Genomic DNA, 21,294 nt, shown 5'->3' with positions numbered 1-21,294 from the left:
GTATACCAAATTAAGTGCTTTAAAGCCTGGTTTCCTTCTTTGGGGAGCACAAAATCATTCTGCTGCTCTCCCTCTCAAACTAAATTAATAGTAACCCCCCATCATGTCCCACTCACCTTTATGTAGCAACTGTATGCAGATATAGCGTTTGTGGGTGGTTTTAATGAAGTATAAAATCAGATACTTTAAATGGAAAATTGTGTTTATTATTAATGTATTTAAATACAAAATGTTCATGCTAGAAACTTACCTTAACGCTTGTAATGTTTTAACATCTACCGAACGTTATCTAGTTGTCCGTATACCATTTGCTCGTAATCTCTTTGCTCCGATCAAAAGTGAAACCCTCTGGGGGAGCAAGGGCTGAAAGGTCATTTCTGGGTACGGCCCTCCTAGTTGCGAAACGAGACACTGCTGCTCAATGGATGTTCCCTACTCCCCCAACCATATTGAGATAGAGGCGAGGTGTGGATTGGCGTGCACAACAAGAGCATGTGGTCTACAAGGCCAGGGGCTGCCTGCACAAACATGGGCGGGTTTGGGGGAAGTGGTTGGGTCAATTTGCCTAAGATTGTAAGAGATATTGATTCCTGGAAATTAATTATCCTAATGATGGTGTACTACTCGGGTGTTGCTGCTTTTCTCAGGCCTAAACTCAATAACATTAAAAAAAATTAAAATGTGTGTGGGGGGGGGCCGAGGGAACCCCTCATGCAAAAATATTGTTTTTGTAACTCTGAAATGTGCACTAACAGACAATTTCTCCCTACTGAGGTACAGGGAAAGCACAATTACACAAGTTTTGATTAACAAATCAGGACCCCTGCATGAAATGCTCAAAATTAAACCCAGTAGCTGTAAAGTTGGTAATGTTGGAACAGAATGTTTGGTGGCCTCCAAGTACACAAACGCCATTAAACAGCTCATTACAAGTACCTTTTTAGCTTCAAATACCCAATGGCTTTTTCCATCCTCGTCAATCTGGTTCCACCAGCGTAAACCGACCAGGAGTCTTCCAGTGATGTTCTAAAGAGAAAAGTGTTTCAGTCAGAATTTCAGTGGAGTAAATGACATCAATGTTAGTGTATTTATAGGACGTTTGATAGAAGCCTATATAAAATATTTTCAAACTCCAATTGAGATGACAATTTGTCAGACTAATTCTTATGCTGGAAAGATGCATAATGTGTGGAAAAATGGTTAACTTTCGTGTCGCCTGAAGGTATGATTTGAGACTTAGGGCCTTATTACGATGTCAACACTGTTTTGGTGTTGGAATCGACCAACCGTAGATCGGCGGTTCAGACCACCAAATTACAATGCGATCGCACATGGTGCGGCGCAAACTCCCACTTTATGGGAGCTAGGCTCCCATAGAGAAATGGGGAGTTTGTGTAACTCCCTGCACGGTATGACAGGCACCTCACAGTGCCTGCCACACGATGCAGGGATTTACAGGGGGCACCATAGGTGCCCCCTCGGCCCCCAACCGGAGGCCTCAGGAAGAAGGGAGGCCCTGGTAGGGGCCCCCAAAGTCGCTTTTCAACAGGCTTTTCATGTCAGAAAGTCCGACATGAAAAGCCTGTGGGAAACAGACATCTTAATCCTGGCAGCGGAAACACCGTCCTTAAGGGATTATGTGCCGATTGCGACTGCAGACAGCCAGAATGACTGGCCGGTTTCACTCCCAACCTCCGTCATTGTAATACGGGGGTCGAAAGTGAAACCGAAGAGGTCATCCGGAAAGCCTCCAAACCGACATCAAAATGAAGCCCTTAGCGTACACTTGTCTAGCACTTAGAGGCATGAGGAACCTCTATATGCAGAAAACACCACAACTATGTCAAGGGTGGTTTTAGAACTATAGCAAGAACATTTGAGGTTAGATTTTCAAAGTACTAAAATAATAAATTAATTATAACCCATCTGGAGAGTACAACACTTTAATAACATGCATCACTAGGCTGTCCTCCAATATATGTGGAATTATTAGATCTACTTTGGTAGGAAAAAAAATGTTAAGCAAGGTTCCTGGATTCACACATATTTACAACTGGGATATCCAATTTAGCAATCACTAAGGTCATAACTGAGGGCTTTTGTCACTTATTAAGCAGCTCCCTACTAACAATATTACTATTTCTTTATATTGATCTTCTAGTATAGATTTTCTGACTCTTGAGGTTTTGCCTGGATGCAATTTAACATTTGCCATCCGTCACAATTTGGAGAGAATCATTGATGAATGGTATACACATCTCTCATACAGATATTCAAAAACCTTACAGTCTACTATTCAATTATTGTGATACATGCATAAGAAGGTTAGGGCCGCTTTTTAAAATTACCATATAGAACGATTTGCAATATATAATGCAATCCAAAGATCCTGAACCATTTTTCAATGATTGAGATGCTTAACATCCTCGATGTAAAAGTGACATGGTTCATGTGTTTGTTAGTTCATAATTTAATGTTTGTTGGGAGCACACTGAGGTACAACTGGCTCCGATTGAAGAGCTGTATTATCCTTGAGCAGATAATAATAAGCCAGAATCAAGTGTGTTATTTTTTTGCAATGATTAGGGCTTGGCTTACTATTACTCCCCCTGTGGTGTGGTAGCTGAACTCCCCGATTTAAAGATTGGGGGCATGAATTAACAAGTATCCTGTAATATAAAAATATTGTAAGACATTTAGGTAAGGGTCTATTCTTTTACATCACCCGACAAAGTATGCTTGCACCTTAAAATAGCAGAGATTGATAATATGAAAGTATGTTACTATGTCTCTCCTGAGCTGTGATTTGTTTTTTGTAATGAATTGTTTGAGTTACGTGACATTCATCTAAAGCAGCTTTTCTATGTTTAACAGGTTCAATGTACTTTTCTGGATAGCAGTATGTGCATCTTAGTATGAGCCTGAAACATATTCGACGACATGTATTATTACATGTAATATAGGAGTCCATAGATAATAAAAAAATATTACTGTAAAGTAAAATAGGCCATATGAAGCCTATGGCCTGTAATATCAATGATATTATTTTCTAATATTACTCATTGATAAGTGAGAAAGTTTGGGTTGGGATGGAGAAAGCTCCCATACATGACACTAGTGAGTGTGTGCCTATGCCTCAAGTTCATCATAGCAAGATGTACACTACTCCCACCTCAGAACACACTACAGTGATGCATGTTCATGGGAGGCATTCCTGTGACACAGATTGAGATCCGATGAGGGCTCTGTGGTCCATTTCCAGCTGCAATACCATTTATATTGGCAAGAAGGACCTTTTCAACTGTCATTGCCATGGAGGTTTGTCTACTGGCTTTTCCCAAAATTATAAATCTGTCTGCCAGTCCACTACAACCGGGTCCTCCGCCCATCAATGTAGGGCATGGATGTCACATGTTTGCCTGTGCAGAGGAACTGTGTGGATTGTGCCTCATACAGGTCACCATAGCCATGGTGGAATCAATTTTGTATAAGAGTGGTACCGTAGAGGGTTAGGGAAGGCCCAGGCAGTATTTGTGAATCGCAGGGCACCTCCAGGTCATTCCAGTGCTGGTTTATGAAGAGTCAGTGTAAAGGATAAGAGGCCCTTTTAGAGCTTGGAAGTTTTTACCTGTCCTTTCCTGGCACACTAGTCACTGGAAAGATTACTCCCTCCCTCGATAAACCAGATTTACAGGTAGATACGTGGGCCATACCCTCTGGTTTCTGTACCCTTGTTTTGGGTTCCTCCTGCTGGATACCGCTAGCTGTACCCCACTTTCCTGTTAGTGCCTTGCGGCAAATATCTTTTCAGAGTGAATACGCGCAAAGAGCAGAACTCCTCACAACCAACCTCAGTGCTGATTGTTGGAATACACAACTACCATCTAAAATTGTAGTATAAAGATGGGACAAACTGCCACGATTTCTCATTCAGCACCTGGGATTTCCACCTTAGCGAAGACCATGAAAGTGTCTGGGTCCAGGAATGCAGTATTTACCACCAACTCTCTTGGTCTTCTTTGACTAAAACTGTCACAAGAGGCTAACAGTACACTGGTGTGGGGAGAGAGATGACAGACTGCTCAGAGGAGGTGCACCTGCACAAGGAAGACACTGTACACAAGGAGAGGGCTGTGAAGGAGCAAAGGCTGGACGAGCCAAAGACACCCATCAGGGAAGGAACTTCACTGCTGTGCATGGTTGAGGCTAAGGGATCCTAGACTGACCCCCACAATGTGAGCGGAGCTGTTTACCCGTTAACCGAGGTACAGATTAATTCATGTACAGTGAGTTCCTTTGCAGAACTGAGCTTCAAAAAGCCAGGGAGCACTAAGAAAGATAGGACTGCTATTAACAGTTTCACAAACAAATAAGAGAACCAAGAGTGTCAGAGAAGAACAAAATTCACTGAGGGGTTTACTCTAAGAGCAAGGACTCAATGATGCTTTTATATTTGGGCCCAAGGAGGAACCTATGCCCCGAGCACAGTGACTCTGATATATCTTCCTTGAGTGGTGCTGACCCTTCCTCCGCCTACCTAGCACAAACACCATGGATATTGCCTGTTCACCAGACAACAGGGCCAGAGCAAAGGTCTTGCACTAGGTGGAACATGTGGTGCAAACCAAATGAAGACGCGCTGTCCTGCAACAGAAGGCACAGTGCAAAAACAGGACAATCCAGGGTAGAGAGCGTTGATCTCCACCAATACCAAACGCATATTAGAATGCACCAGTCCTCAACATGGTCAGCATTACCCAGAAACACTGCAGATACGAAACCCCTGCAACGGTGGCCCCCCGTGACTGATCATTCAATATTGTAAAAAGAGTACGCTAGGATGTGGTTTCCTCAATATTCTTTGAAAAGGTATTATGCCCACCAAGGACAATTTGCTGCTTCTGAGATATTATGTACAATACTATGTTGTGTGCCTTATGAGTAAAATACTTCTTTTTCAAAGAACAAGCGAGAGTTGGACATTACGTTGTTGACTTTATATGTTCTGAGCCTCCTAACCCTACAACATTTCCCTAAGTAAGCCTGCTCAACTTCGCTACCCTGATAGTCAAGTTGTAAAGGGGTGTATTTAGTGTTCAACACAATAGTAGGATGAATCCCCGGGAAACGAGTGGTAAATTGCTCCGATTGACACAATCTGAGCCCAGTAACCTGATTTTCCTGGGACTCCTGAAAAAGCTCCCCCAGTTTGACTTGGTAATAATTTAGAGGAAAGGTTCATAAGAAGGCTGTGGTATTATTGGCCAGTGTCCACAGACCTGCATTGTGTAATGACTTGAGAAAGGATAGACATAATGCATAATTCTCTTTCAATTAGTGATGTCAGGAATGATTAACTTCAGGACAGTGTTGGCGGGAGGGGGGCGCGGCTATCATCTAATCTTCTTTAGCTGGTGACTGGCATGTGGTTTTTGCAACAAACAAGCTTTGCGACTGGGCTGTTTCAGTTGGTTTAGGGTCAAGACTGATTCCCATATAGCTGTTCTCTGTCTAGAGTGGCACAGTGGGCAAAAAATGATGGACAGAGAAGTGGCCCAAGTGATCTGTGGTAGCCAAGATTACTTCAAGCATTTTGTCGATCACTTTGTTGTTTGGCTCAATGAATGTGACTCAGCCGTCCCAATTATGATGCCTCCTTATGCATAAAAAGGCTAGGTACACATGAAATGTGCATGAAGGACCATTGTGAATTCTCTGGTCTGAGGTACGGCTAGCAAAACCCTTCCAAGTCTTGAGGAGCTCTTGGTGTTAAGGGTGGCTGCAATCTTATTTTTCAAGTAATTGCTCATTGATTGAGGGATACGAAAACCATGATATGCAGGATTTTGCTTCAAAGATATTGGGTTATTGCTGTTGCTCTTCAATAAATTAGGTTTTCTCACAACAGTCGTGGATTTGGTTTTATTTTATAGACGATAGCTCCTATATTCACAAGTTAAGTATGGTGCAGTCTTTCTTTTTCGACCAAGTCTTTAATCCCTCACTTATGACCCAGACTCAGCATGCCTTCATGCTTCTTACATCAAGGTGGACAGCAGGTCAGAGGCGTGGGGATAGGTGGATGAAGGGCTTTCCTATTGCTTCCCGGCACGTCTCACCTATTTCACCCAATTCCTCATCATCGCCGCTTGCAAACACTCCCTACTATTTGTGTTTTTCCATTCTAATGTTCTTCATTTACGCCAAGAGCTTCCCTGTTACTTTCATCCGAATGTATTTCTCTCACTATCTTAAAAGTGCTAAGTATTGATTCTGGGTGTGTATGATAGAAACCCCCAGATGCACTTGAACTGCCTGGGATCACTCACACTCTTAAACAGCCTTACTCTTGCTGCTGTGCAAGAAGTGGTCAGTAGACATCAGTTGCTCAGTCGGGCCCAGTCACAGCAACAGAAGCCCATGCTAGAGCCCCATCATAAAAGTTGGCAGCACCACCAGGTGGTCCTAAGAGTCCATCAGATTTTGCCAACAGATTAGCGTCGTCAGCTGCCGAAAATGCAGCATGGCCTGCTCTAAGAGGGCCACATGACTAAACAAAGGTATAGACCTTGAGCCTCCAATATGGGAGATTATCAGCAGTGAAAAGGTGATGGTCTAAAAGAGAAAATCCCAGCTGGAACACTGTGCTGACTTCGCTGCCAGGCCGTATGCTAACCCTTGACTGCATATCTGACATTCAGATAGTTTTTAGTGCAGTATTTAATTCTTGAGCTCATAGATCTGCGGACAGGACAGATGGTACATCGCCTCGAGACCCTTACGTGCGAGTAGTCATGCTATAAAAGACATTGACCGATGGGGAGCTTGGAGTATGGGACTTCTGAGGCTCAGAGTGGCCATGCATCTGTTTATCCAATCACTCACTAACTCTTTCGTCCACTCTCAAGCCCTCATCAGTCTAACAGCATCCATCCTTCAACAACCATTCATCCGCCCATACAGCCACACTTATTAATTCTTCCATATGCACTTTCATATGTCAATCTAACTTGCACAAATGCAACCATGAATCAGTCCATCCATACAATCACACATCACTCCGTCCACCCACCCCATTCATTCATGTATCAGTCTCTACACAACCTTTTATTCTATCCATCCAGCCTCACATCCATGCATTAATCTATCCACAAACACATGCTGTATATCAATTGAACCAACCTATGCATTAATCTGTCAATCAACCAACCAACACCCTTCCATCCATCCACTAATTCCCATTCATTCACCTGTACACTAACTCTTGTATGTACATACAGGATATACAATCCATGGGCACAACCATGATCATCTATGTTTCCGCCCATACCCACCGAGCGGTCCATTCACAGACACATACACTTGAACCCATTTATCCACTTGTGAGCTGTGTGTTATCTGACTGGATCGGTGTTTCTTGCCCATGTGTGCAAGTACCTTGTTGAATGTTTCCCAATGTGAATGTGTGTATTTATGTCTCCGAGTAGATATATGTGTTTGGATGGATGTTGGTTTATGCCTGCATGTGTGCAAAAGTATGTTTATAATCACGACTAAAAACCCAGTATATTTTGAAGGCTGGAAGGTGCATCAGTAATAGGTTCCCTTGGGGTCGTTTGGGGGTGTTTAATGTGTCTTGGGGGTGTTTAATGTGTCTTGGGTGTGTCCTTCAATCCTTTCAATGCATGTGTAAATACATAGGATCCTGGAACCATAAGCAGTCTAGTAAGGCATGTTGGCATTATTGTGGCAATTCTGAGGTTTTTCTACAGGAATTGGGGATTTTCTCTGAGTGATTAGTGTGGTTACTTTCCTATGGCCTTGCTGCAGGTATCCTTCCAGATCAGAAAGGTAGAACCTTAGTAAGCAAATGTTGCATGTGTCTGTTTTTGTGCCACTGGTAGTCTTCCAAATGTTCTCATCTTATCTGTGCTAAATCACTTTAATTTCAGTCCATGCCCCCTGTTGGGGCATCAAGACACACACAATTCATGGACGGAAAGCAGAACAAATCAAAACATTCACCCCCAGTCAAGAGATCTGGGTTAAATCCATCATTCTTTTGCTCACCATGCCACTCCAGTTTAGACCTGGCCATATGCAAATCAGTCTTGACCCTGCGCTTCATGGGAACAGTCCTGCCCGAACTGCCAAGCCAGGTCCTCCCTGGACCGGAAACAAGCATCCTAGGAATGGTTACAGGGTTTCATTCCTCAACAGCCAGGATAGCTTGAATCCAGTGGCACAGTGAATTTACCTTCTTTATTTTCTTGCATAGCACTAAGATTGCTTACTTGCATAAAATTACACTTATCTGACAAAATATGGAAGGATGGTTCCAATGCTTGAAAATGAGAAACAGTCAGAACAGCGTGGTCTTAATCACAAGTGTTCCGACTCAGCAAGCTAAACCACGTTGCCTTAACCACGCATATGCATGTTTAAGGCAATGCGAAATCTAGCTGCTGGCGACAGAAGCTAGAAGACCTTGCAGGAAGAGATCCACGGGAAGGTAAGTGGGGCTGTGCAGGTTTTTTGGGGGGGCTGGGGTTATTTTGTGGGCTGGGGGGGGGGGGGGTCAGGATAGTTTTGTGGGCTGGGTCGCGTAGTTTTGTGGGCGGGGGTTCAGGAGTAGTTTTGTGGGCGGGTCGGGGGTCAGGGTCGTTTTGTGGGCTGGGGTGGGTTTGGGGATAATTTTCATGGCTGGTGGGGGTTTTGGGCTAGTTTTCAAGGCCGAGTGGTTGGAGGTAGTCTTTCATGATGATAGATATCTGGATGCCCCTCCTTAAAACAAGGCTTCTCCCTGCAGGCATTCCTTCTGTGGGGTATGTTAAAACATGTAGTCCTTCTAGGCTTCAAGAATCTGTGGTCTGCACCGGTGGGTGTATCTTAGCTCAGCTTCGAAAAAGCCTCCTTTAGAGTTTCCCCACGTACGGGACATACTTTTCAGATTGAAAACATCCAGCATGGTTGTGGTCGCCAAATGCCATCCTGCTCCTCATTCCATTATCCAGCGAGTATGCGATACTACTTATTGATTGCTAAACTCTTCTTCTCTTGCTTCCCCTTTCTCGCCAGCAGCAAACAGCAGAAAATGGAAAAGAAAAGTTGCACAGTTCCTTGGGAGCAAGCTGTAATCGAGGGACTGTAGAAAGCAAATCTCGAACCTCCATCTACATGTTTTAGGTGCAATCTACTCTGAGTTGTGGGGCATGAATCATGTTATTAAACAAAAGTTTCCATTCAGCATTCAGTCTGGAATAAAAACCTGTACTTCTGCTAGTTTTCTAACACAAATATATTAGGACTTAATAAAAGTTCCATCGGCCCCTCGGGTCTCTCTCCGAAAATTATATTTGAAATAGCAACTACCCTTATCCAAATTCCTGAACCGACTTTGGGGGTATGGACTCCTTTGCAAATCTTGCCACAAAAGTAGTAAGCCATGGGGTCCACAGTAGTGCCAAAAGTTTTGTGAACAGCCCGAGCACAGCATTTAAGAGGGCCTGCTTGGTGCCATACTGCTCTTCGATACATTATTCTGATCAAAGAATTTGGTCTGCTTGGCAGTAGAATGATGTTCCGAGTCCTGTCATGTGTTTCACATTTCTTCCTGTTGACCAAAAGAGTTCCAGAGTCTGTTGGGCAGCAGAGGTGCACCCAAAGTGGTGGAACTTTTATTATGGGGGATTACCATTCCTACTGCCAAGCAATGCCATGATTGGTGGCAAACAATCTATAGTTGTGTAGATCAGGCCTTCTACCTGCATCCCATGGGGAGATTGCCTGTTTGTGTGAAAGCTCTTCCTGTTTAACTCTGCGTGGTCTGCCATGACTGAAATTATATATGAAATTAGCTCAAGGCAGAGGAAATGACCTCTATGAGGCTTCTGCCACATCTTTTCTGTAAGAGCGTAAAAAACTCTGAAAACGTTCAAAAAGCTGGAAACAAAGAAATTACCTTTGACACAACCCAAAGACAAGAAGATGTTTGAAGCATTCTGGGGGCAATAGTACCTCTGGTCAAGATCACATGCATCATAAGATATAATGGCACCTAAGAGACTCATTTTGAATTTTCATTCGGAGGTGCGGCTACAGGCACTGTTCAGGTACTTATAGAGGAGCCCACAAAAGGTGATAAAATATTGCTTATGCAACCAAATTCCTTACGTATAGCAGGTGGGGAGCGATTTTCCCTGTTTATCTTCTATCGTTTTACACTTATAATTAAATGTTCCGAGATGTTTCTCCTGCAGGGTGCCTAAGGTAGGATGCTATCAACTAGGTCTTGATAACGGTGATCCTTGAGCCTTTTAGTTCACCCAATGTGAAGGCGCAAGTTTCCTAGCTCCAAAGAGGAGCAGACGGTTCCAGCAATTTAAGGGGTCAATCCAAATATGTTGATTATAGTGCAACAACAGTGGATACCAAACTTTTCTGATCATGAAAATTGAGATTTTATTTTCCAAGATATCTCTAACAGTTATTCCATGCCTCTTGGCACATACTGTTTACAGAAAATGCATGCCATTAGGAAAACTCAAATCTGGGACCTCTGGCTTTATATACATTTGCACCATCAAAGTATTACCGATTCTCCTTTTATAACATTCTTAAGAGTGTTTTTTATTGTAAAGATTTTAATTAAAATCGAACAATAAAGTTTCTGCTTCATTCGATATCTCTAATAAACATACCGTATTTAACAGATCACAGTGCCGGCCCATCGGTAGATATGATGGATGTGCAACACTGACATGTCTGGGTGTCAAGATACGCATAGCCAGTCTGTGAGACTACATACCTGGATCTGAGCCACCAGGAAAGCACCCTCTGAATAAACTCCAAAAAAAAGTCAGCACTACAGAGGGAATGAGAGGAACAATGGCGGTATGCTATGGGACTGGAACTAGGGGCATGGTATGGGTGGCACGTGAGAATATTCTGCCTAGAAACGATTGAGAACTAGTTTTAAGGAATGCTTTGACTTTTTTTTTTTTTTTTTTTGACTGCTCACCCAAAAAGATTACTTTAGTCACGTTGCAGTCAAAGGCCTTGGGATACGAAAGCATGTTCTTTGCCAGAAAACACAAAGCTGTTACTGGAAGCAATGCACCCCAGAGATACCAACCTCTAGGTGGCTTGTAGAGGCATTAATATAGACATTTCAAGTACAGTAGTTACTTAATGGCCAGACACCCTATCTGTACACTCTCAGGGCATGATCTGTGCACATCCAAGCTAGAGATAACCTCGGGTAAACGCAGTACCCTTTTCTGATCCCAACTAATAAAAACTGATCTCTTTATGTTCCAAGTCACTTCTAATAAAAATAAGAACAGCGAATCAACAACTATTTAGAAGGGCGTCAAAAGCATTGTAATAAATTGTATGTTGGTAGTTTTATGGCTTCCTTCTTGGTTAATTTGCTATTTGAAATGTAGCAGGGTAAGTGTGAGAGATCGGTTAACATTTTATGAGAGTTTGTTTAGGTTTTTATTGATAATCTCAACCAACTGATCACAGCACAAAGTCATCTGATACTCCGCACCCATGTAGGACCCACACAGCCACACTTCCAAAAATACTTTAATAAAACTACAACATTCGATTCAAATACCAAGCTGTGAGGAGGAAATGTCCTTGTCTTTCATTGTGATAAAACATAAGAGCTAGGAGGTAGTTTTTAATGTTTGTCTTCCTTGGGAGAAAGAGACTGAACAAACTAGATATGCACTAGGACGGCTGCAGCTGCATTTTATAAAGACATTTCAGAAGTTGCGCACATTGAATAATACATGGTTCGAAATATTTTCAGGCTAAATAACAGCCATATGTTTTAACAAGATTTTTAGGTCATCTCCCTTTCCCACTGAGAATAGAATGTTGGGCTGTTTTTACTTTTAGAATAGAAATCGCTCGCAGAATGGAAGCTTGAATGACTAGTACAATCGACAAACATCAGATATTCCATTCCACACACGGAACCAGTTCAGCAAAAGCGGGGGAGGGGAGTAAACAAAACACAGGGTTTATTTAGCTTTTCCATTGTTTTGATTGGTGGATGGGAAGTAGTTTAATTAACTAAGAAGAATCCACATTTTAGCCACGTTCTGGCTTTAACGTGTTAATTCATGCAAACTGCCATCACCTTAATGGTTGGTGTCCACAAAAGGAAAATCTATTCGGAGATTAGCGTTATTCCATTTTACATCTTCTGTATGTAGAATATGGAGGGGGCTCTGTAGGTGGCAGTAGGAGGCGGATTGTAAATGCCAGGGTGCTGCTCCGTGGCTCTCATTATAAAAAAATATACATCTGTACATGAATCCACGAGTGTGGGCTTCTTTGAAAAGTGTTTACATCATATTTTACAGTCACAGTGGATATAAGACTTTTAGATAACTTGACAAGTGCGTAGTTGGTCCTTAGTGCATGGTGAACTGCCATGGCTAGTGACTCACTGTGACCAGGACCTACTTGTGCAACGCTTTGTTTCTTCCCAATGATTGTCGACACTATGTATGCTGTACCTTGTCTTGACCTAAGATGTATGTGACACTTCAAAGCATTGGCTGAATGGAGCTTGCCATCTCCATTGCAGTGTATGAGCACTTCACCATCCATGCACTGGAAAGAAAGCACTACTATCTAGGCAAATTAACTGCCTGCCATTCAATCAAATGGTGATCTGCCGTAAACAGTAAAATCAACATAGGGGCGGATCCAAAGTACTTCTTTCTATTCTGCTTTTTTTAATGATTACAAGAATTCTGATACAAGGCTACATCCGTCTATAGTCAGACCTAAAGAAAGTGTTATGCAGTGCTCAATTTGTAAAAGAATAAATACAGAGGATCAAAATGTTGCTGAGAAGCCCGCAACCTGGTGCTGTTACATGTTAATGTGCCAAATATCAACGCATCACAGGCTTCGATTCCACCTCATGCCTTCTTAATCCACCAGCAGATAATCCATGACTATGTATCTCAGGTTTGCAGGTTCCTCCTTTGTCACATTTGTTCAATGTTTATCTTTCTGCTTCCTTAAGCACGGCAATTAGGCACTTGGTATCCATTTTAACTTGGGTGAGCAGGGCATTGGTGTACATGTGTTACGAAGACGTCTTGGAAACTAAATTCAAAATATTGTAGTACATTTGTGTTGCTTTTTATTCTGGAAAGGAAACCTAGATAATTCGATGTTTAGGCGGCAAATCTGTTTTCTAAAGATCATTGGAAAAATACTAAATTGGGATGATACCTAACTTTTCACTCAATGATTATGATCAGCACCTTTTTATTATTTCTATTTTAAGTCTGTCGAGAAGGACCACTAGTCTATTTAGACAGTCTAGTGGTACGGTAACAACAGAACGACTCCCAATTTGTGCAACCATTGCACGTGGTGGGCACAGCACTTATTTTGGGGTTCTGGAGATTATTTTTCATCATCAGGCTTAGACGCAGAACAAGAGAGAGAAAGGCAGAAAAGTGAGAAGAAAGGAGGAAGAGAAAGAAGGGAAAAGAGTGGCAGGGCGAGAAAGCACAGACGAAAAGAAGTTGCAGGATTTAGATAAAGAGGTAGGAAGTGTAAGATGGAGAAGAAGAAGATGGAGAAGAAGAAGAAGATGGAGATGGAGATGAAGAAGATGGAGAAGAAGAAGAAGATGGAGAAAAAGAAGAAGATGGAGAAAAAGAAGAAGATGGAGAAAAAGAAGAAGATGGAGAAAAAGAAGAAGATGGAGAAGAAGAAGATGGAGAAGAAGAAGATGGAGAAGAAGGAGATGAAGATGGAGAAGAAGGAGATGAAGATGGAGGAGAAGGAGATGAAGATGGAGAAGATGAAGATGAAGATGGAGATGGAGAAGAAGATGGAGATGGAGAAGAAGATGGAGATGGAGAAGAAGATGGAGAAGGAGAAGAAGATGGAGAAGGAGAAGAAGATGGAGAAGAAGGAGATGGAGATGGAGATGATGAAGATGAAGAAGTCAAAACTATGTAGCCTATTTAGCAAAGCCGGTGGCTGGCTCACACAAAAAACTATGGGGCACTGCATTTATTTTACTAAATAAATCCTACCTATAGGCAACATTTCTTAGAACAAGAGGTACCAAGATGTAGCACTCCTTGTTGGCATGCAAGTCTGTCTACATTAAACAACTCAGACAAATAGTGCAGTGGTTAAAAGTAATTAGGATGTTTGACATAATTTAGGTGTTGGCTGTATTAAGCACTCGATAAGTACCATTCTAGGTAGAAACAAACCCATCAGCATTGAGAATAATTCCTTCGGCCCTTTATGATATTGCTCTACTTAGTAAAATGTATTTTGCAAAACCGCCCGCTAGCACTGCTGTGAAAGTGACCTCTAAAAATTTGTAGTACTGCATTTTTGTAAACAATTTGTAAAATAAACTTAAGACTTTTATGAAATGAAAGCTTAAGTAGTTCAAGAACAAACTTAACTAACTTCTAAGAACATAGTCTTACCTTGACAGACCAAAAGTCAAGGGACAGAAGAAGAAGAATGGTGACAAAACAGGCAACAAAGCTTTTGCTGAACCAGTCACAGCACAAGTATGTAACAATAGCGCTGACTCGGAAAAACAGGTGGAAAAAGGTAGCCAACGGGTGCCTGAGAAAACAAAACACATAAAAGTTGCAACAGAAGCGTATGTTAACAGATAAATACAAAACTCATTATTTCAGTAACACTCAAATTTAAATAACATTAACCAAGTTTAAGGGATTTCCTGTCCCGGTTTGTTTGCCTGTAATGTTAAGGAATTAACGCAACACAATTGCTTGATGGTTTTAACAGTTCTCAACACACTAAAGCTGCATTACAGGTTAGCCTCCATTCATGGCCCTCTTACTTACAGCTAATCTTCAATACTTGGGGTACTAGTCTCCCTCGTCCTAATCATACAAGTGAGAGCCCTTCCCTGGCTACAGTTTTTTTTCTCCTAGCCTAGTAAATGATAAACAGAATGCAAAAAAAGTAACATCCATATGTTGCCTAACCCTAGTCCCATCCCTTACACCGGAAATAAAGACACCTCAATGCACTCACATTTCCTGTTTAGCACACTTGAAGTGCAGTCCCTGTGCAAAACCAAGATGGTGGGAGGAGGGATGAGAAACTTAGGACTGTGACGAGGAAGACTAGGTGTAGTAATAAAAACCTCACATTTTCAACAACATCTTTATTACGGAGCCCACACCAAAAACAGCGAAGCGAGAACTGCCAGGAGGTAAATGAATTTGAATCTTGGCTACCAAAGGAACACATGGGCAGAATTTGGGGTTTATATGTGAAGGGTGAATGCATGAAAGAAATAGGCGAAGACATTATACAGAACAGAAATATTACATAAACAGCGAATCTCATTAATATCCAGTCCAGAGAATCTACAAATGTAAATACCACAATAACACACTGGGACTCAGTGTAATGAATATTACTGGTAAGTAAACAGGCCATTGGAAGGCCCATGGCAAAAATATACTGGTCACCTTTCTGTTGCTTATTGATATATTTGGATGTTTAACCGGCACAAATGAGGTGGAACCTATGCCGGGACAGAGTTAGCAAGTGTAAAAATTACAAAGCAATACTTTTACAAAATTTGGTGCATTATGTAGCATAATTTGCTTTTGTTGACGCGCAATTTAGTCAACTCAGCCGCTTTTGGACCTCCTCTGCTGCATACTTCCAGTGTCCCTGGTCACAGTCCACTTGGCCAGTTATTCCACTAGGTTGTTCAATCTGAGATATTTTGTTTAAAGTTTATGGTCCTGAACAGGCAAAGGCTGGAGGGTGGTGGGGGGGGGGGGGGAGATCTGCTGGTGTGGACTTTATTACTATCATCCCATTTCGGATTGTCAACGTGAGGTGGCAAGAAGCAGTCATAGTACGTAGCTAGTCAGGACAGGACCTACAGTGACGGAGTCCCCGATCGGCTAATTGCATGTGGCAGATCGCTTGTTATTCCATGCTCCTTCAGTTGGTGATTTAAGTATGATCAGGGGGTGATCAATCAATGTCAAGAGGATGAGAAGGTGGTGTACGTATAAAGATGTAACCAGGTGCGAAGGGGGGGGGGTGGCAGAGGGGGATGGGGGGTTTACATCCTCCTCAAAAAATGTATTCTGTAGTAAATAGTTGGGTACGGGTGCTTTCCGTCGGATAATGTAAAGTATCTGTCGGATTTCACCTGGGCTTTTTAAGGGCCCGAACAAACAAAAACACACACACTCAAATATATTTTAATGGCCTTAAAATGTGATTGATTAGTTAGAAAAATATTGCGTTTAAAGTACCCCTAACAATCCGCACCCCCCCCCCCCCCTTTTCCCACTGACTCTTAAGCGCCCCCCAATGTCCTGCTTTTCATATAATGTGTTTTATTAAGATGTCCCAGCCCGATTGTTGGGAAAGCTGAAGCTCCCACTCCCCAGATCACACTGGCCAAGCTACGCCACTGGATTTAACAAGACTGGGAGAGGCGTGTCGCGACAATAAATACCTAATCCGCGCTTTCCTTAGAGCCAGCTCTTCTTCATTACCGAAGTCAAGCGACACGTCTTCGGTGTCATCCACTGGAGTCTGCGTTTAAGACAGAGAGATCATGAGACACCCTTGGGTTAGACAGACCCTTTCCAACTAGGCAGATGCTACATTTCCTCACCTGTACCTGCTTCATTATACGGAGATCTTTCCCCGCCTCTCCCGGGCTGATAACAGGATTAGCACACTGGCAAAAACTCTTTCAATGCACAGGCATCAGTCCTTCCTCTATTTCAAAACGTACAGGTATAGATTCCTCCTCCCGGAAGCAGCTCCGGGTGACTCCTTGAATCCCATTGGTCTAAAATTGCCGGAGGGGCGAATAGACCCAGAAGACAAACAAACAGCATCTAGCGCTTCATCGGAGGGACCGGGGCGTGATTGGCGCGTAAATCGCTGAAGACCAATGAATTCACAGATTATTAGCTCGAAGCAAAGGTGCAGGTATCTAAGGCAGGCATGCTATTGGCGACTATTGGTTATAGGCTATGCAGGGACCGGCCATTAGGTGAACCGGGATAGAATGAGGCGTTAACGATGGCGGTTGCTCAGGTAACGGAAGATGCTCACTGTACAGATGTCACAATGGCTGTGAAAATTGAAGTATAGTTGTTCTGCAGTGCGCTTCTGCCTTCTCTGGCTAGCGATGACAGAAGCAGGTGCACTGAAATTCGAGCCCGAATATTGATTCGCATTGTATCTTTCACCGTTGCTTTGAAATATATTTTAAAAAATACACCGGGATCCTATACATTGGGCATTACGTGTGTCAGTAGGAAAGGCAAGAGTTTTAGCCTGACGGACAGAGCTGCGGACTTTGGAACTGGGGAAACTGGTCTCGGCGTCGGTTGAACATCCTGTTATACTATGCAAACCACTTAATATCCCCATCCCTTAAAAATAGACATTGTTTAATGCGATATAAATAAAATTTACAATTGCAATCTAATGTAATTTGGACTACAAAAAAAGAGAGGATTCTCACAGTCCACTTGTACATCTATGTTTTTAAGATCTGCTCCCCAAAGAAATTGACATCAAGGACAAATATGATAACACATCTGTTCTGGCTTACTTGGTCACAAACAGGCTGCATTTTAAAATATATAATAAGGGTAAGGAACTTGCTGCAGAGATCTTTGTGCTCACAGCAAGTTTTGAGTTAAATAGAGGTAAGATAACTCTAGTGGTTAATTCACTTGCTGTTTAGATCAGTGTGCAGTCTTATCCAGTGCTTTAAATGGGAACAAATAAGTGCAGGTACTCATTAAAATGAGCTAGAGGTGTGGCAAGGGGGCGGGGCTACAGGAAGATATGATCATACATAATGACTTCTGTACCAGTTGCAGCACATATCAAAACACATGAGAAATGTGTTTGTCAACAAAACAGATTAACTCATTTCACAAAATGAAAGCCAAACAATGATATGTTCACATTTCCTTGTTTTGTAATATTTGCTGCTTCTTAATGCCATCCTGTTATTTGTTGTTGTTTGGCACAATACTATAAATTCTCAAGCGTGCACACACACAGAAAGAAACAAGCACACATGTACACAAAAACATTCCACACAGTCCCCTTAAAAAATCTCCTGAGTGTGTCCTGATTCTCTCCCTCTTTCTCTCACAGAAGAACAGGTGATCCAGCGGTAATTACCTGGTAATTTCCCTATTCAAAACCACATCACCTATGGTTTACCGCTGAAAAGGGTGAAAAATGATGTATCTTTTGATGACCGTGTTTCACCAAACAGAAGACTTTACATATATATAAAAATTAAATGCAAACAATATTAGAGGCAATAATGAGAGTGGTGAGTTATTTTAAAGGGTTTTATTTAAGTCAAAAGTTAAGGTTCTCTGACTCTTTATTCATTAGTCAAATATCAATCAGGTTACAGAATTGAAAAATAGGAAAAATAGCATTAATACAGAACATATTACAGTCTGCATATAAGCATCACATATAGGAAGGGAAATGTGGCGCAAATTGTCAGTCAAAACTCTTAAAGAGTTTCTAAGAAAAAGAGTAAGTTTTACAAGGTTAATCAATAATTAATAATGGCTAAAATATCCCATAAAGAGAAATAAATGCAGTTTAGCACCTAAAATCTAAATCTGTTCTGTTCCTTTCAGCTCTTTCCCTCTGCCTCTGCTTCGCTGTGCTAGTCTGTGTCTCTGTCTCAAGCTGCACCATAGCCCCCACAGCAGGCAGGCAACTAGAGCCAAATTTCGGGGGGGGCTGATAAATATTTCGGGGGGGGGGCTAAGACTTCCAGCCATAGGCAGAATGGCTGTAAGAAGGGGTGAAGACACAACAAAAGCCTCATTAACGAGTAAATGGTCTTTTAAAGACCCGTGAAGTACTCTGGTGCGGCTGCAATTAGACGGACGCCAGCCCGCGAGGCTGTCTCGGCCGGGCTGTCACACACGACGGGGGGGGGCTGAAGCCCGGTGAGCCCAATGGGTGTTGCGCGCCTGCCCCACAGAATGCAGCCCCTCCCTGTCTCTGTGTTGAAAAATTAAAATTTCCTTCTCAGGGGTCTCACTGATACTTAGTCCATTCAAACCAATAATAAAGAATTTGGCACAGAAGCTGAAATATAAAAGAACATTTTTATTAAACTCAAATGAGTGTGACTACGTCACACAGAAGCCGTAGCAACTGAATGAGGTAGTCCATAGAATGGTCTTACTTCACGTCTTATATACTCTTTATCCTGCCCCAGGCATGTAAGGGAGTTGTACCAATGACATTCCTAAACAAATGGAAAATCTGGAGGGTCAGCAGGTGAGTAGCCTTTGGGGTTTTAGCAGGATATGGGCAAAACATTATAATTACATAGTTCACAAAGGTTAATCTGATTTAGATGGCACTGCATGATTACATGTACAGTATCCCAACCCAAAAGTTAATCATTAGGAATGTCCCAAATTCAATCTCCAAAAGCCGGACAAACCTATAATTGAAAGCATAACCCATGTAATGAAGAAACATAAAAAAGAAACAGTAACAGATGATGAACAAGATGAGGCATGTGCAAGGAAGCTAAAAGTTAACGATGTCCTGAACATTGATTTGCAATCTCAGACAAAGATCGATCAGGAAAATTGGCTTTGCAAGGTCAGTTTCAGGTGAAGAGGTCAGTTTCTTACAGTTCATTCCAGAGTCAGAAAGAAACCTAGTTAATGTATACATGGACTAAGAAGGCCAGGCCACTTTGTTCGCCAGGCTACCTTCACAGGCCTACGTGAGGGCAACACAAAATGGTGGCACAATATAAAATGGAGTCAGTCTCGAGAATTACAGAACCTCAGTGTCCAGCTGTCATGCTCCTGTACTCACTAAGCGGAAGACGAAGATGCGAAGGTCGATTCCTCCCGTTCCGTCGCCACAAAGACGAAAAGACTACAATTCCCAGAGGCAGAGCCGTCTCCGAGGGGGCAGGACTCTGCGGCGTCGGAAACACATAAAAACACTTCCGGGACCTAGGAACGGCGCTTGACAATCCGTTCCGGACCCTGGCTTCAAGCGGACGCTTTCTTTCCCGCATAGGACGGAGTAAGGAAGCGAACATCAGATACCTGTTCCCGTAATCCCGTGAGGACTTCAAAAGAGCGGAGGGATTCCAACTGGGACCTCCGATTTTCCAGTCTTGTTCTGTTCCCGACATCCCGAGAGGACTTCAAAAGAGCGGAGGGATCCAACTGGGACCTCCGATTTTCCAGTCTCGTTTCTGCTCCCGTTCTTCCGTGAGGACTTCAAAAGAGCGGAGGGCTCCCGTTTTCCCCCGGAGCCTCCGATTTCCTTCATTCCCGGAAATCCCTACTGTTCCTGTGGAGACGTGAGTACAATTGGGAATCCCGAGTCTTCCGCAGACCTCCCCAGACCCGGATATTATCCCCGAGTTCAGAGCACCTCCCCGCAGAGTTACACTGCTCTGCCCTATTGTTTATCTTCCCGAGTTCAGCACCTTCAGCCGGCTTCCTAAACATTTGGGGAAGTTGGGGCGAACTATTGCCGGTCCCTGTGACTTAAACAGAGACGACATACACAGGTGCCTCGAGACAGTGTCTGGGAAACAGGTGCGCGGAAGGGTTCTCCTGTTCAGGTACGTGACTGTCAAGAGGGAAATAGAGAAGAAAAGGTACCTTCCCCTTCCACTAATGGTGAGTCTCCTCTTGTTCTTTCAGGCAGTTGCAGTGCCTCACCGACCAGACCCCCTGCCCTGAGACCCTAAAGACCAAGGTGCTGTTCCTTGTCCCCCGGGCGCGTTCCCTCAGAGCTGTAAAATCATTACACTTTGGGGTGAAGGTCTTCGGGGGCGAAGGAATTCTATTCTTCACGACATCGTCCCTGCTGGCTGCTACGCAGAGGTTAGTGGGCTGTACATATTCTTTTTTGGTCTGCTGACATCCTGACAGATTGTCAAGCCCAAGAAAGACGCCCAGCCCGGACGATGGACGCCAATGTCGTGATGTCCTCGTTGTTGGATACTCTAACCGCTCTCCAACAAGAGGTGCAAACTTCACGGTTGGAAAATCAAGAAGTACGTAAGGAAGTGAATTCCTTACGTAGGGAAGTCGCTGGATTATCCCGTAGGGGTCCAAGTTCCTACATCAGGGAGGCAACCTTACCACCCCCTTCTCAGTCGAACCGATCCCCTTCCGTAGGTGATTCCCGAGGGGGTGGCTTCGCAGCCTCCCCTAGTCCCCC

General features: G+C 43.0%; 1 protein-coding gene across 5 annotated transcripts in view; it reads right to left on the bottom strand.

Moving 5' to 3' along the window:
• Positions 1-16,815, bottom strand: part of TVP23A (trans-golgi network vesicle protein 23 homolog A) — a 94,947-nt gene extending 78,132 nt beyond the window's left edge. For 2 of the 5 annotated variants that reach the window (XR_014969507.1, XR_014969509.1), the window contains exons 1-4: positions 16,697-16,810; positions 16,535-16,614; positions 14,496-14,640; positions 937-1,026 (exon numbers count right to left, since the gene is read on the bottom strand). Coding sequence is in view for 2 of the 5 variants with exons in the window: in XM_085628300.1 (XP_085484426.1) it covers positions 937-1,026; positions 14,496-14,640; positions 16,535-16,614; positions 16,697-16,711 (330 nt within the window). In the remaining 3 variants the exon portion in view is untranslated. Of the gene's footprint in view, positions 1-936; positions 1,027-14,495; positions 14,641-16,534; positions 16,615-16,696 lie in introns of all 5 variants that reach the window. The other 3 variants (XR_014969508.1, XM_085628300.1, XM_085628301.1) reach the window with 3 other exon arrangements.
• Positions 16,816-21,294: the final 4,479 nt, after the last annotated feature.

The sequence above is a fragment of the Triturus cristatus genome, chromosome 10 (genome assembly GCF_964204655.1).
Source record: "Triturus cristatus chromosome 10, aTriCri1.1, whole genome shotgun sequence".
In the NCBI taxonomy this organism is placed as follows: domain Eukaryota; kingdom Metazoa; phylum Chordata; class Amphibia; order Caudata; family Salamandridae; genus Triturus; species Triturus cristatus.
This window is presented reverse-complemented; position numbering and strand designations above follow the sequence as displayed.